The 16,040-nt window shown below is 50.4% G+C and overlaps 1 protein-coding gene across 1 annotated transcript in view; it reads left to right on the top strand.

Moving 5' to 3' along the window:
* The window catches only part of SLC6A12 (solute carrier family 6 (neurotransmitter transporter), member 12), a 45,381-nt gene that overhangs the window by 2,365 nt on the left and 26,976 nt on the right, over nt 1-16,040 (top strand). Inside the window, exons 2-4 of the mRNA XM_010287235.1 lie at nt 1,117-1,128; nt 3,020-3,071; nt 12,310-12,506. Of these exons, the coding sequence (XP_010285537.1) occupies nt 12,314-12,506 (193 nt within the window). The 5' untranslated portion in view covers nt 1,117-1,128; nt 3,020-3,071; nt 12,310-12,313. The remainder of the gene's footprint in view (nt 1-1,116; nt 1,129-3,019; nt 3,072-12,309; nt 12,507-16,040) is intronic.

The raw sequence follows: 16,040 nt of genomic DNA, 5'->3' as shown, positions 1-16,040 counted from the left end.
TGTCAGAGCCGCAGGTGGCGGGGGGGCCCTGGCTCCGAGAGGGGCTCGTGCCGCCTGGGAAGGGGGTTCTTTGAACGTTTCCAGGATTCACTGCAAGCAGAGCTTCCCTTTTGGGGACAGCGCGTTTAAGAGCGGCCTCACCCACACTCTCCCCATGCCTGCTGCTAGCAGGGCTGCTGCTTCCCCTCCAGCTCCCTCCCTATCCCCGTGTCAAGATGGCTTTCCTGGGTTTGGCATTTATCCCCCTCCCAGAAGCTACCCTGGCTCATCCCTGCCGGTGTCTGACCCCTGTGCCAGCCTTGTCTGTGGCTCCTCTCGTAGCACTTGCTCACAAATTTGTGTCTTGCTGAAAATCCCTCTGCTAGTCCCCATGGAAAGCTGCCTCTGCCCGTGGCGATGGTGGAGGAGGCACCCATGCTGCGGGGAGACCCGCAGTCAGATTGCCGCGTCCTTCAGCAGCCCTGTCCTACCTGTGCAGCTGCGCAGCCCCGGGTGCCCGCTCAGGGGCTGTCTCTGCCAGCAAAGGTGGCAATTAGTGCTCAGGGAGTGCGTCAGCCCTTCCCTTGCCCTCTCCTGCGACCGGGCTGAGCACAGTCTGTACCCCCACAGCTGAGCTGGTCAGAAGGTGATTTCTGTTTTTCAGTCAGGGCCATTACCCTAGTGGAAACCCTCAGGTGGAGGATGCCATGGTGGGATAAAGGTGCCCCATGACTGCAGCAGGATTTAAAAACACAGTGAATTACTGCCTGGTGGGAAACTCTAAAGCCTGAGTATAGCTTCTGTTAACTTCCCGGCTGGAAAGCAGAAATAGCAGCTTTTTTTCCTTCTGGAGAATGATTTTCCTACATTGCTGGATAAAGTTTTCATTTAGGTCAACTTTCTTCTTGTTTTACCGTAATGTCACAGGTCATTTCTCATCTACAGTTTTTGCAAAAAACCTGTGATGTTCCTGTGAAAGACTTCAGTGTGGATAAATCAAGTTTTTAGGTCAACACTGCTTACCTAGGCTTATCTCAATCCCCTTTTCATAGCTGGATAACCTCTATTGCACCTTTTTCCCAGCTGCGTGGCAGGACGGGCAGCGGCACTGTCTGTCAATAGTAGGGACAGAGGCAGTGCAGTGCCTGTGTTGTGTAGCCAGCACACGATGTTCACCTTGCAGTCTTTCAGGACTTCAGAGAGAGCCCCCCAAAAGGCAGAAGATGGAGCCTGGCCCCACTGATGTTGATCCAAGTCTATGCAAGGGAAGAATCAGCCTGTATTTTTGGGGAGCATGAGACCAGTCCACTCAACCAGCCTAAATGGTAGGTGAAAGCCAGGGCTTTGAACGATGGCAGGCTTGGAAAGTTTAACCCTGGAAACAGGGTACTGCATGTTGTCCTTGGCTGCCTGTGAAGAGGCATTGCCTGCTCCAACTGCCACCCCAGCCCTCTTCCCTTATGGCCCCATTGCCTGACTGGGACCTCTGGGACAGGGCTGGGCTGGCTCAGAGCTCCCCAGCCCCAGGGACATCCTCCAGCGCTCCCCCTAAGATGCTCCTGCCCCCTCTTTGCACTGCCCAGCAGCGTGGGCTCAGACCCCAGTGTCAGCTGAGGTAGTAAATAAACACCCCCAAAGTAAAAGGAGACATTGTCCCCTACTGCCTCCAGCTCTGGCCTCAGTGGTTTATCCTGAGGATCCTGCCAGGCACAAGGGTGACTCCCTTCACGCACGTCTCCAGCACTGCTTGTCCCCAGGCCAATCTGGCATGCTCTATGTGATCTGATTCACCGGCTTCTGGCACCTGTGGAGGATTTTTTTGGGACAACATTACAAACAACCTCTAGAGTGTGCAGGCACGTAAACCTACCGCTTCCCCACCCTAGGGTGGCGAGGGCTTTTGTCAGCATCCATGTTTCCCACTGAGGGGGCCAGGGGATGCTCATCTGGTGAGCAACACAGGCAAGCAGACTGGGAGTATGTGCTGGATGTGTCCTAGCTTCCATCCCGTGTGCTGCTGTGGTTTGGCCAGCATGTATCCACCATGGGTACACGAAAAGGTCAATAGGAATTTGACAGGCACATAAACAGACAAAGCAAAAGATAAAACAGTAATAGCATTAAATACAACACGAAAAAAAATGTAAGCTGAACTATTTTAAGAAAAATGGCACAACTGGAATGCCTGCTGCTGGTGTTGGTCATTAGAAGCCCTGGAAAAGTGCATCGGGGCTGAGGTGGATACAAAGAAAGCTGCCAGGGCAAAGGCACAGAGGGATTGCTCACTTCTAGCAAGCACACAGACACTGTAAAAATAAAGACTCCAGCAGTATCTCTCCCTGCTGACAGAGTGCTCTCCTGTGAGCTGTATTTGCACTTGTAGCATATGGCACAGGCATGGAGGGGTCTGCGTGAGCCTGGGACAAACATCCCCCCTCCACCCTCTCTCTGGCTTTTGCTCCATCTGCCTGATGGTGTCGGTGAGCCTTGAGCTTGGCCGCTGAAGCAGGTTTAGTGTAGTGGTCCCTGGAGATGGAGACAATTCATTCTGTATAGTTGCAGAATGATGTTAAAGGATGCCACTATTCTAACGAAGTGCTGGAGCCCCAGCGCAGCAGGGACGTGTGGCAGCCAGCCTAGGCCATGCCGTGGGGTCTGCCAGGGGAGACCTCCCTCCTGCTGAGGTCAAGAGGACCAGGAGTTTTTCCACTGACTGTTCCAGCTGATCTTTGCAAACTTTGGGCCTTTACCCTGCCTGACCATGGCCGCTTTCTTTTCTTGTTTTCCTGTCAGGGCCACAGTTCAAGGTCTGGAGAGGTGTGATGTTGTAATGGAGCTGGGGAGAAAGTTCTCCTGCCCCGATGCACCTCCCTTCCTGCCGTCCCACCACCCACATGTGAGCTGGGTGATAATTTGGTGGGAAGAGCTAGTGGAGGGGCAGGGATGGGAAGAGGAGAGAGTGGAGTCTTTGCCTTAACTCTTGCTGTATCTCTTTAGCACTCAGTGGATTCCCTGCCTGGAGTTTGGTGGGACGGGACAGGACAGGACAGGACGGGACGGGCTTGCCTGGGGGAGACCTGCGCTGGGTTCAGGTGAGTTGGGTCTTTGCTCATTGAGCAGGTCTGGCTGGATATTCATGTCACACTGGGAGTGCCAGTGTCTCCGGTCCTCCTCCAGCCAGCTGCTGCACACCAGCTGCCTGCTGTGCTCTGGGGAGTGGGCCAGCAAATCTGCAAGAGGAAAAGCTTCCCAGCGCTAAGCAAAGGGAGAGCTGGAGGCTGGGGAGCAAATAATCAGTTTGGATCAACCCAGGGAAGAGGTTTTTCTTTCAATGGTGCCTATAGGAGAGGACAGGCCAGCGATGCTGCTGGGGGCTGCCAGGAAGCTGCAGAGCAAAGGAATGCCTGAAGGACGTGTAATTGGAACTGAAGGCTGTGGCAGCAGAGAGAGAGAAAGGAAAGGACTCAAACAGCTGAAAGACTGAGAAGAGGCATGGGAGGGGGCCAGACAGGAGTGGGGATGGCGAGCGGGGATGGCGAGCAGTGATGGCTAGGGGATAACGGGGGCAGGAGGAGTGAGGCAGGCTGCAGGCATTTCAGCTCCTGCAAACACGAGGCAGTGACTCCCTCTCCTCCTGTGCCGCCCTGCAGCGGTGCTGGCCCTGGCGCATTGACCTGGGGACTGCAGCTCTAAGAGATGTGCCTGGGCGTACGCTCTGTGTTCTTCTTGCCTCAGGGGCTTCATCAAATTTGTTCCCATGTAGGGGTGAGGCAGGGAGACAGCACAGTTTGTGCGTGTGCTAAACTCTGGGGATCTGTGGGCATATTTGTGAACAAACCCAGGCAGAACACACGGGGGTTTCATAACACCTGATCTGTGTCTCCTTAAATCAACATGCTTTTAAAGTAACCACCACTAATCAGGGCTTTCATCCAGTGCCATTGGAAATGCCATTGCCCCAGTTTTTCTTCTGACAGCCGCTGATATGAGAGGCTGAACCTTGGACCTGACCTTTGCAGCTCTGCAACATCCCAGCTTTGCTGGATTCGTGGGTGCAGATGGGGCCCTTGCAGAGGGCGGGCTGACCAGCTCTGCGCCGTATCTCTACCCGCCCGTGCTCCCGGGCAGGGCTATAGGAAAATTTTGGTCCCCCAGGTTGGAGAGCAGATACCTTTCCTCTCAGAGGGTGTGGGTAGGATGCGATCCCTGTTATGCTGGGTGAACAGGACTGTGCATGCACTGCAGCAGGTACTGCTAGGAAGGGGTTACGGCATTTTTAGAGTCACAGTCCACATGTGCCTCTGCCTGGCCCAATTTCCCATGAAGCGCCTTGTCCTGTGCACCAACTGGCGATGGCTGAGGCTCCTCGGGGTCAGCCAGGTAGAACCTGAGCCTGTACCTGAGCGGGATGCAGGGTGCTGGGCTCCCCGCACAGCGCTGAGCAGGGAGCTTGGTGTGGGCTGTGGGGACGATTGCAGCAGGGAGCCCGTGCGGCACGGCCTCGCTGCTCTCTGATGGCTGCGCACGCATCTGTGCCGAGGCACTCTGCTCTGCCAAGTAAGCTGATGGCTCCCCTCGTCCCCTGTGCTGGGAGGTGTAAGGTAACATTTCATGCCATAGGCTCACCTGCCTGTCGGAAGAGTTTTGCTTGAGTACTCTTCCCTCGTGCTCCCCACCTCTCGTCACTCCGACAGCGGGTGTCCCTGGGCTGTGCTTTCGGGAGGTTGCGCAGGGCGTGCCTGTCTGGGGGGGTTTAGCTGGAAGTGCCTAGAGCAGCGTGATGCCAAATCTCCTCAGCTCCTCTCCCGCCTCTGAACTGGAGACTTTCGGAGATGTTGGCTCCCAGTGGTGCTGGTTCCCCTGCTCTCCTGCCCCAAAGCAGCAGCCTCAAGGAACCACCTGCAGGGATCAGATTTTAGGCGTTGCGGGGCTTAGGATTTTTGTGTGGGCCTGCACGCAGCTGCAGAGGGTAGCTGCTTTGCTGCCCACCCTTGCCTAAGCCCTCAGCCTCCAACCTCAGGCTGGCCTGGGTCAGCAGCAGGCACCTGAGCCACGGCGCTGGGGGCTGGCAGCCTCCCTCCCGTCGTCTGACCCGCCCGGACCTGCCCGATGGCGTGCCTCGCTCCCTGAACTTGCCTCCCTGGTGGGGTGGCAGCCCTGTAGCCACGTCGTCCCCTCCTGCGGACTCTGCCCTGTCCATGTGGGGCACCTCCAGGCCGCGCCACAGGTGGCTGCCCTGCCGAGCCCCTGCTGTGCCTGTTTGCAGAGCGGGTGCTGGAGCAGCGTGGCTTTCACCCTCTGTGCCGTTCACCTGCTCCACTCCTCCAGCCCCTGATGGGAGCCATGCTGTCCCTACGCATCGGCTGTGCACAAGGACCTCTGAGCAAGCCTGACGGAGCTGCAGGACTTCGGCCAGACACCTCTGGCCACCAGGTGGGTGGCTCCAGGAGCTCCACTGGGGCCAGGCTAGGGCCAGCCTGGCTCTGTGTCTGTAGGAGAGCTGTCACTGTGGTGCTCTGTAAGGAAGATGGATCCTGCCGTGGTTGCATGCTACTGGGCCTCCTGTTAGGTGGCAGTGGATGCAACCAGACTACGGGCTGAGTGGAGGTCTTGAGAGTATCTGGTTTGATGCAAAGGCAAAGGCTGGTTTCTGGTACTATTTACACCCCATTTGTGGACTTCATTGGTTAGTCTTGATTTCTTTCCAGACTTAAGTAAGAAACCATCTCTGTGTCCCTGTAGCCCAGAGCAGGGATGGTGAGCCACGGACACTGACAGAGACTGGACCACCACTGAGAACAACAGCCTACACTGCTTTTAGCAAGGGATTTGCCACTGATCCTCTCGGAAGTCCAGTCACCATTAGGTACTTGGGAAGCTCTCCTGTTCTGGGAGCAGAAGACAGGGCAGGAACAATTTGGTCCCCTCCTGAGCTGGAGGTGTGTGCTCTGAAGGGTGATGCTCTATAATCCTTGCAGCTTGTGTCACAGATGTACATGTCATTAGTAAACTCACAGTTGCTTCTTATCTCACTCTTGCTGGTGTCAGTAAGCAACAAACTCACTGCTGCAGCAGCGTTACTCTTACTTCAAGTTGGAGAAAACGTAAGCAGGATCTTATCCTTGTGACAGCCTCCTGTGCCCCATGAAACTTGCTGAACAGATGCTTTGAGAATGCCCTGCAGCCCACACAACCTGGAAGTTAATTAGAAGGTGTAAAGAAGCCAACTAGCTTTCAACAGCTTGAAATTAAAGGCATTTTAATTTCAACTGCTGTCCTGGAGTTGATCAGTTTTTCTCTTGCTACATCTTTCTTTGCCTTTCTCCTTTTTGCAGCTGGAGTGAGCCATTCCTGCAGCAGCATTCGGGTTTGGAAACAGCTGTGGTTGAAGCAGCCGACCCTGTTCACGTAGCTGCTCTTAAATTGGCTGGAAAGAACTTACTTCTACCGCTGATATTTTCCTGTCCATCTTGCAGATACGACCTATTCCAATAGCAGCCCCCACACACTAATCTAACTGGGTTTGTTCCTTTGAGCTGTACCTCAGCACTGCTGTTCCTCACTGAGCCCTGGTTTTCTGTCTGCTCCCACAACCGCCCCCGCCTCCTGCCATCGAAATGCAGTGCAGGTTTCAGCTGCTGACTAACTGCTGGCTCATATTGTGCAACCAGAGGATTTTCTGTGCCCTCCTGCTCCTCCTTTTGTAACGCAGCCCAGCCCGCTTGCTTTCTGATTTCTCCCTCCCCACCCTAAATTGCAGTTTACGTGCTTGGCTGCTGCTTGTTTCAAAATGAAACCAAGAAATATAGATGCAGCGCATCTGTCTGCAGCGTCACCTGCGATTCTGCCTCCTGCAGCTCGGGCAGTGCTTACGAGTGTCCAAAGGTGCTTTAAAACTGTGCTTCCTCTAATAAGTGTTACCGGCTGCTTTTTAACGACGTCTCTGTTCGCTCTGTTTCACTGTTCGCTCATGAGATTGTCCTTAAGATAAAACAGCAGAAGAGGTCAGATGGAGGATGTTAACTTCCCAGCAGTGGAAGCTCCTGTGCGATGGCAGTCGGGAACAGGCAGTAAGTTTGCGGGAAGAAAAGCTTTAGGACAATCTCTAATGGCTTTTTCTTCTGGTGCCAAAACCCCAGGTGGCTTCTCTCTCGTCTCTGTCTTGTTCCTTGTCTCACCTGAGCAGCCCTGAATAAGCCCTACTTGCCCTGGGAGAGGCTGAGGATACCACCATGTTTTGCTTTCAAAGACAGTTTCTTTCGCCTCTTTTTCTGATTCTTGCCTCCTCCCTTTAGATGCAGTTTGTTCCCAAACAAAGCCAACAAATGCTCTTCTCCTGCATTTCTGCATCGTGTGTTTGGCACATTGGACCCGACTGGTGAGCATCCACAGGACTTCAGAGGTGTCCTTGGCTTTCCTTGTCTTTTGTGGCTGTACCTGAAGGATCCTGTGGTGGGAGACGTGGGACAAACACAGCCCAAAATTTGTGACCAAGGGGAGCCTGCGCTACCTCATTCAAATATTGAAGAAGGGAACTTGTTGGTGTGGTCTGTGTTTATGGCTGCCTGCATGCTGCCTGCTCTCTTTCCAGTGCCTAGGGGAATCCAGGTGTATTCTTATTTTCTCAGCAATAAGTCTCATGGGGAAAAATGTGTCTGCCTTCATGTACCAAGCCCAGTACCAAGTCCAGTACTGTTTCATACGGAGTTGCCTGTTGCGCTGGGCACAGGGGAAGCCCCCTCCTTTCTGTGGAAGATGGCAGGTTGTGGGTTGTATCTGCAAAGGGTACTCCAGGCCTGGAAAAAGGAACCTCCTCAAAGTGCTGATGGTTGAAAATACAGCAGGGCACCTCTAGAAGAGACTGGAGAGGTCAGAGGGAGCTGAGAAGGGAAGAAGGTGGTGGCTGAGTGGGTCCAGGAGGGGTTTAGACTGTGGGCTGTGTCAGATGGCATCTTAACTGTGGGAAAAACTTTATGGTAGAGGAAAAAAAGGAGACTGAGAATGAAGCGGTTGGAGGAATTTGCCTCCAAACTTTGGTGAAGGGACAGCAGAAGAAATGCAAGCAGGCAGTGAGGAGAAAAGCCTTTTCTCTGAACTCGTGTATTAAGGAGAGGAGCATCCAAAGAGAGAAGCAAACGTCTGTGTGTCGGGGAGGATGTAACACAGTGGGTGGCTGCGGCTGCTGTGGGAGAGTCAAATTGTTCCTAGCTGGAAACAAGAAGTTATTTGAGTCCCCATCTGGCCTGAGAACATACGGGGCAGGGGCACAGTAGGACTAGATGTTCAGGAAAAGAGCCAGGAGGTGTGTGAATAGGCTTTCGCATAGAAACAGCAGGCAAAGAGGAGAGGGAAGTAGTGGGGAAGTGTAATGCTGTGTGTCGCTTTGTCTGGGAAGGGAGAAGCTGAAGCTCGCGGCATGAAGGGCCAAAACTTTGGGCACTGGTTTAATTTGCCCCCTGTACCCAGTTGAAAAGGTTTGATTCCGTAACTGGGGTGCTTTCCAGTTCATTTCCCAATTCATTTCCTATTTTAAAATACGAAAATGAAGCCACAAGTGGCACATCTCCCCGGCTGGTCTGTGTTTGTCCCAGCCCTGTTCCCCATTGCAGCGTCCCAGCCTCCGTCCTTCGTGTTGGCTTGTTCTGGAATCAGAGGACAGGCGCAGGGTCAAAGCCCTGGTCCAGGTATCCCTGAGGTGGAGGCTGGTGACAGGGTTGAAGCGTTCCCTTGCCGGGGTGAGGTGAGAAGAGGTGACTCCCTGAGTGTGGTCTTCCCCTGCCTCTGTGTGAAACGAGTCTAACACGAAACCAGGTAAACCACAAATATTAGTAGAAATAGGCTGGCTCTTGGATCTACCTTGCATTAAAAGAATAAAAGCAAAGAATTAGTGAAGCCCTCTCCTGTCAGCTTCTCATGACATCCTCAGTAAGCCCAGACTTAAGCATCACTGTGCTTGATAATGTGCCCTGGACTGCAGCAAATTGGAACGTGCCAAGGACTCTGGCAGATCAAACACATTTCATTAAGTATGTGATATTTTTTCTCTCATATTTGACAGTGCGTGGAGCTCTGCTCCTCTCAAAGATGAGGAGGCTGTGCTGCAGCATCTGAATGAACTGATTAGCCAGCTGGCAGGCTTGCTGCAGGCAGGCAGTGGGGAAAGGGGCTTTGCCCGGGCTTCAGAAGCTGAGAAAAGACTGGCAAGAGGACCTGATGTTTCCATCTCCTGATCCAACCCAGCAAGCGAGCTAAGTGAAGTGAGCAAAGCTGTGATGGGAACATCTCTGTGCTGGTGAGCTGTTGGTGAGCTGCAGAGCTGCTACCTCTGCACTGGCCAGCATTTAGGATGTGTGCCTTGATTTTTGGGTTGCCATCACTTTCTTTAAATGTGGGGTTAGAGGTTTGTATAAGCCTGTTGGAGGACTGATTCAGCAGCACACTCAAGCGTAGATCCACACATGCTATAGTACACGGTGGATTTGGGGCGGTGCAAGGCACACCAGTAAATACATGCTTTTTGGCATACAGACCATAAAGGGCAAGGGCTGGGGCAAAAACGGAGGTTGCTTCCTTAGTGCCCTGGTGCATGTGACACTGAAACTGGTTGTGCTCACAGCGATACTGCCCATGTGTAAGCCCTTATTGGAAATAACTCTAAAATTAAACTCTCAAACAGCGGACCAGAATTTTTCTGCAATGTTTTTGAAGAGGCAGCTATATAGCCAGGAGGATGGTCTTTGCTGACCCCTGACTGCCCTCCGTAGTTTATGCTCCCCTGTTCTTGCTGCAGCCCCTCTTACTAAAGGCAGTGTTAATGCCTTGCATGGGATTCAGCCCTCTGCATTCCGAGGCAGTGGAAATCTGCTGTCGATTTCAAAGGGAATAGGATGGGCCCTTCAGCATGAAGGCGGATGGGGGAACAAAGACTGTTGTTGCCCTGGGCATTTAGAGAGCAATTGGTGTATTACACTGTGAGATCTGGTTTCCTTTCTTTGAATGGCAGAGGGAAGAAACATGCCTTGTGCCAAAACCTGCTTGCTTTGCTATGAACATTCAATAAAAGTTGTCTTTTCATATGCAAGCATCTTTCTTTGCTCCAGGGCCTGATATATCCAGAGGGTTAGCATTTAGGAAATAATTTCATTTGTGCTGAGAAACTTACAGAAGCAAATGAGACACAGTGGTAGTGATGCTGGTTTGTGTGGAGTAAGCACAGGCATGGCCAACCAGTTCCTGCTCCTGCTTCTCCCTTGCCTCATTGAAAACTACACCAAAACAAGTGCCATGGTGTTTAGGCTACTGGGCCAGTTTGATGTTAGGACCACACTTGCTCATATTGCCAGTAAGCTCAGACTCCCTGGTAGCCCCTGCTCCCCATGAGATGGCTCATATCCTGATGCTAGCCCAGAGGGAGATGACTGGAGAGAGACTAGGCACGAGGAGGGAGGGAATGGTTTGCTATCCTGGTCCTGGTGTACCATCCTGGTGCAAAAGGTTGATTGATAGGTTTGGTGGTCTGATCAGGTAGAGGGCACCAGGCATGGTGAGGTCTTGCTCATTGTGCTGATGGGGAGAGGTCCCTGGACCAAGCCACTTCCAGAGCCATGCTTGGACTTCGCCTGGGAAAGAGCAAGCTTATGTGGTCCAGAGCAGATCTGGGGGCAGAGGAAGAAGAGTTAAGTAGCGTAGTTGATGCAGATTTCTGTCCCTGATGCTCCCTGGAGATGAGGATGTCCCCTTAGGAGGCACGGAGGGAATGATAGATGTGCTATTAAAAAACCTATCACACCACCAGCAAATCGAATCTGTAAGTTAATGTGAGAGGATAAAGTCCTGATTTCTTAGCACTTGCAGCTGATAGGAACAGAAGTCTTTAGCAGAGATGCTGCTGCTTTGGAGAGGCTTGTTTCCAGTGTAGTTTCCTAATCCCAACATGGAAGTGTGTATCTCTTGACGATGCCAATCACCCCTTCAAAGGCCTGCTTCTGCTCAGTAATGCCACCAGCGAGATGCAGCTACAGTTAGGGCTTCCCTGGCATAGTTTGTGAGCTACCCTGCTCATGTTAGTTCAGTGCTTTCTGGCTGGACTCACATGGGCATCCCTCCCTTAGGTAACATTAGACCAAGCTTTTGAGGAGAATTTTTTTGTAGCTAAGTCAAAGGGAGCTTTCTCCACACTTCAGTTTCTTTGCATAATCAAATGCTGGTAACCGATACGAAAATGTTAACAAGAACATTAAAATTTGTCTCTCTGAATTTTGGCTAGGTTTAAATTAACTAACCAGTTAAAGGACTTTGTGTATGATAGAAAATTTTATCTTGTAACAAGCAGCCAGTAACTTTGCTTAGGATTTAGTATAGACCGGAGAACGTCTTCCTTGTACCATCCTACAGATGCAGCCACGTTCAATGTGCCTCCTCCAACAGTGACATCGCTCTGTGTTCATAGTTGGGCTTTTTTCTACTGGCCTTTTCACTGCAATAACTGAGCTTCTCTAATCTTAGTACACCCCTGCCCTGACCTGAAACACCTCACAAGTTTGAGGTCCTTTTGCTAATCCCAGGGGCTTTGTCTCCTTGCTCTGTATTCTTTGCAGGTTTGGGCATGGGGGGGACATTTGTTGCTCATGCCTGTTTGCTGTTGAAGGGAGCCTCAGTCAAATAAGTGTGTGTGCATTTTGCTGAGGTGGCAGGCTGTATGGTAGTGTAACATGGTGTCCAAGGAGTCAAAGACAGCGCTTCTGGCAATGAAATAAGATGGTAGGCCGTCCATTCTTGTTCAGACTATTAGTCTGCAACATTTCTACCCTGGTCTCTAAAACCACTTCAGAAGGAGACAGTTGCTGTGGAAAGCACACGGGGAGGGGAAACTCCTGCCTCAGCTCCAGCTCCTTTTCTCTTCCTCTGACTGCCATTTCCAAAGTCCCAGCCAAGTTTCCAGGAGATGCAGAGCATTTAGTCAGTGTGCAGAGGGGCAGATGGAGGTACAGTAAAGCTGGTGGTCTGGGAAGGATGAGGAAGGGTGCTGTGGGGGGAAGGGATGAATTCAGGAGTGAGTCCAGTGGAGGGATGATGCAGGTGACTCCTTCTCACCTGACCAGTGACCTTTCGTTTGTCCCTTCAGAACAGACTTTCTGTCCCACAGACATGGCCTGGGGAAAATGCTTCATCCTGATGCTAAATAAGCCATTTTCCCAAGGATGAGGATAACCTCATGGTGATACTAGGAACACATCCATTGTGGTGACTGGTCCCCTCTCTCCTCTTCCCACAAGCACGTCCCACAGCAGCTCCCTATGTCCCATGCTCTCTTTTTCCTCTGTCCCACAGAGCCATGACAAGAGCTGCAGCTAAGGAAGGAGAGCCCAATGGGGCCATCGCAGTTCCTGAAGAGATAAAAAAAGAGGAAATGGAAGAGAGAGGCCAGTGGAGCAGCAAAATGGAGTTTGTGCTGTCTGTGGCTGGGGAGATCATCGGTCTGGGTAACGTGTGGAGGTTCCCATACCTCTGCTACAAGAATGGTGGTGGTAAGTTCATAGCATGCGTGAGTTGTCCTAGGTCTGTAGGCATGACAAGAGATACACACATGCCTGGACCCATTTCTCAAGTGCCTCATGTGCCCCTACATGCACTCCCTTGCGCTGTCCTCCAGTAAGTTAGCTCCTGCCAAAACTGGGAGGAACAGCACTGGGGGGTGAATCTAGTTCCCCAGCAGGTACTGTTTCTCAAAACAGCTCTCCCAAGTCTGGATGCTGAATTGAACTTTAGTAACTCTTCTCTTAGGCATCTTGAGAGACAGATGGTCTTCTGAAACCATCAGAAAACTGTGAGTGGTCAAAAAGCCAACAGCAACCTCCTTTACATAATTCTCTTTTTCCACCAATTTTCCACCAATTCTCTGTGTCACCTCCACCTCTCTCAAGCCCTTGTTACAGAGGAGGAAAGGCTTTGATGGTGCCGGCATTCTTGCCAAGGCCTGGAACTCCCTTCCTTGCACCTGGGTGCCCGCTTCCTTCTCCAGGGCACTTGATCTCCCACCAGCTCCTCTCACACGACTGGCTGCCCTGTGGTTATTAGAGAAAAGCGGTAATGCATCAGTACAGCTCAATCAGTTCCAGAAATGAGGGAGGGTACCAGATACCCAACACTGAAACTCCTTGGCTTGTCATATAGGCAAATATAAGATGGAAGAACCATCTTTGAGAACATGCAGGTGAAGGATTTTCTCAGAGGACAGGAAGAAGGACATTGCTACCTCTTCCCCAGGGAACATTTCTCCCAGTAGTCAACCCACTGCTAGGGAAATCCATCCCCAGGAAGAGTTCGTTCCCCTTTCCTTTTGTTTCTTGCATGACTCTCCTTTTCCAACACTGCAATAAGGTCATTATATGGTTAAAAATTAAACTTTCTCATAACAATAAAATGAAACTGGGAAAGAGGAAGGGAATAATTGACTGTCACTAACTTTCCTTGGTGAATCAAAATTTAACTTTGTAAAAGAAAAGGAGGAATAATAAATTACATGTCAAATACAACAATAACTTCTCTCTTGTTCTTGTACTCTAGAGACACCTTGAAATAACACACTGGGACTTGCATGTTCCCCCCACTTTAATCTTCCTTTCTCTGCAGACCATGCCACAAAGGCCTGCCTTTCCCAAGGTGCTGTGAGCTGTCACCAATGGATGAGTGATTCAGCTGTTGTTCATCCCAGTACTACCAAATTCCTGTCCCCTGCACTGCTACTGGAGTTTATCCAAATCAAGCAGGAGTCAATACAATGTCTTCTCTGAACCAAATAGGGGCTGGAGAAAAGGATGGTTAAAGAAAATGGAAGGAGTTTTTCTTGAACCTGGGATGGTTTCTAGCAGATCCTCCAGTCTCCTTCTCTGAGGTTTTGATGGTTGGCACTGGAGGCAGGCACCAAAGGCAAGTCAGACTGGCATGGGTTAGTAAACGCTAGTGGTGCATCTGATTGAACAGCCCATTCTACAGTGATGCTTTGAGAGAGAAGTCATGGTTTTTGCATGGAAAATTCCCTCCTGAGCTCAGATGATATCTTTGCATAGTTTATGCCTATGGTATCTGGTTGTTAGTAGTCCTTGCAATTTGTATGCTAATCAGTGTATGTGAAAAGGCTACTTTTGTTCATTTTAGATATCTATTGAATAACTTTTTTTTTTTAAATTAAACTACTTTGGCATATCTAAGGCTGTGATTCAGAGGCCAACAAGGCTAGGCTCAGGAAAGATTAGGACGGGAGGGTCCTTCCCCCACAGCTCTCACACTGCCATTGCAGAAAGTATGCTACTACTGTAGAAGGTACGTTTCTCTCTCTAGTGCTCTAGGGAACCAGATGGTCAACAGACTAGTACAAGACAAGGCACTGCCTTTTCCATGACACTCAAAGGTATTCTCACCACTGGAAAAGTCCTTGAAATTGCAAAAAAGACATTTTCCACCTATAAATATCCCATGACCCAGACCCAAAATGGAGACTGCTGTCCTGTCACCTTTCTCCACCTTCAGATGTACGAGATAGATAGTTATAAAGCTGTAAAGACAGATGTCATAAAAATGGTTGTGCTAACTTGCTGTAAAGCAACTGAGTGTAAACTTATCTATGGTTGCACTTTCAAATCTGATCTAATTGCTCAGCATCCTAAACTTGACTTGTCAGGAAAGAGGGTCTGTTTCTGGGGGTCCTTCTCAAGGCTGAGTCTCCTCCAACAGAGCAGCAAACTGGGGAGGAGATCACAACTGGAGTTTCAGATGGTAACTGCTCTGGGAAGGTTAAGACAGGCAAGACAGTAGAGGTGTAAGGAAGTCCTCATTAATCAGAGACCAAAATGGACCAGCCTCTGGGACAAATGGTATCAGAGGAGAGGGTCTGGGACCTGCTGAAAGGCTCATCTGTGTGCAGGATAATAAAGCTGTCTTGCAGATTTGGCACACAGGTAGATGCCTTGCAGCACCGAAAGCAGCAGCTGCCTCTAGTTCAACACATGCAGTTCCCGTTCCTTGCTCTGCAAACCTGAACTGACGCTGTGAAGCAGCCTCCCTCCCTCTGGCCCCAGGAGCCCTGCAGCTATGGCACAGCTGTGTTTCAGGGAAATTTGGATGTTGCTTGTTATTGTAACATTATTGGCTTAAAAACAAGTGGAAATGTTCCTAGTTGCTAATTGTCATGGGAAGGAATTTCAGTGCAAATGCCTTTGCTGACAGGGCAGGAGAGGGCCGGGGGGACATCTGGCTCAGCTGAGAAAGGGGTCCTCATCTTGGTTGCAAACAGCTGAGATTCTCTCCAGGCATTGGCTGTTGAAGGTACTCATGACCAAAAGTTTCCTGTATGGGATGGCAAGACTTCAACAGTTGTTCCAGTGAGGAAGGCAGGTACCTTGGGCTGTTTGGAGGGGCGTGAAAGTGTTGAAAACCTATACTGATGATGGGGAGAAACGCTATGAGATGATAGAAGGAAGGTCAGCAGTGAAACTGAGATCTCGGGAGCAGTTTTGAGCAGAGCAGTGAAAGTATTGGGTGTTTTGGTTTGGCAGCAGAACCGAAAAGAAGGAAAAAAAAGTTCAGGCATCTGAACAACAAAAACTTTTTCTTTGGTGTTGTTTGTCTTTTCTGATGCATTGTTTTTGTTGGTCCTTGTTTCTGGGAAAAAACTGCTCTTTCTCCCCTTCCTCTTCCATTTCATCAAGGGTTAATTTAAGGGCTATTTCAGGCTAATTTCTCTTAAGACATGTCTCTATATTTTAATTAAAAAAAATCTGAAGAGAGAAGTTAAAGTTTTTCATTTTAAAGATGCTGGAAAGATACTCTGTTGCCCTTCCCCTATTTCCATTCTTTTGGTGTAAACTGCTTTCCAAATTTGACGTGAAATCTGTCTCAAGCAAATTTATATTCCTGCAAATTTAATACTTACCAAGAAATGTCACCAGCCTCCAGGTTTATAACCTCTGGGCAAGTGGGAGTTTTGCTGTGACTCCCGAGAAAGGCAGAATAAATGCGGTTATGTGAAACGAGGACTCCTTTTCCTTCACCTGACTCCTGCT

Source organism: Phaethon lepturus, unplaced genomic scaffold, assembly GCF_000687285.1.
Source record: "Phaethon lepturus isolate BGI_N335 unplaced genomic scaffold, ASM68728v1 scaffold8935, whole genome shotgun sequence".
Taxonomy (NCBI): Eukaryota; Metazoa; Chordata; class Aves; order Phaethontiformes; family Phaethontidae; genus Phaethon; species Phaethon lepturus.
This window is presented reverse-complemented; position numbering and strand designations above follow the sequence as displayed.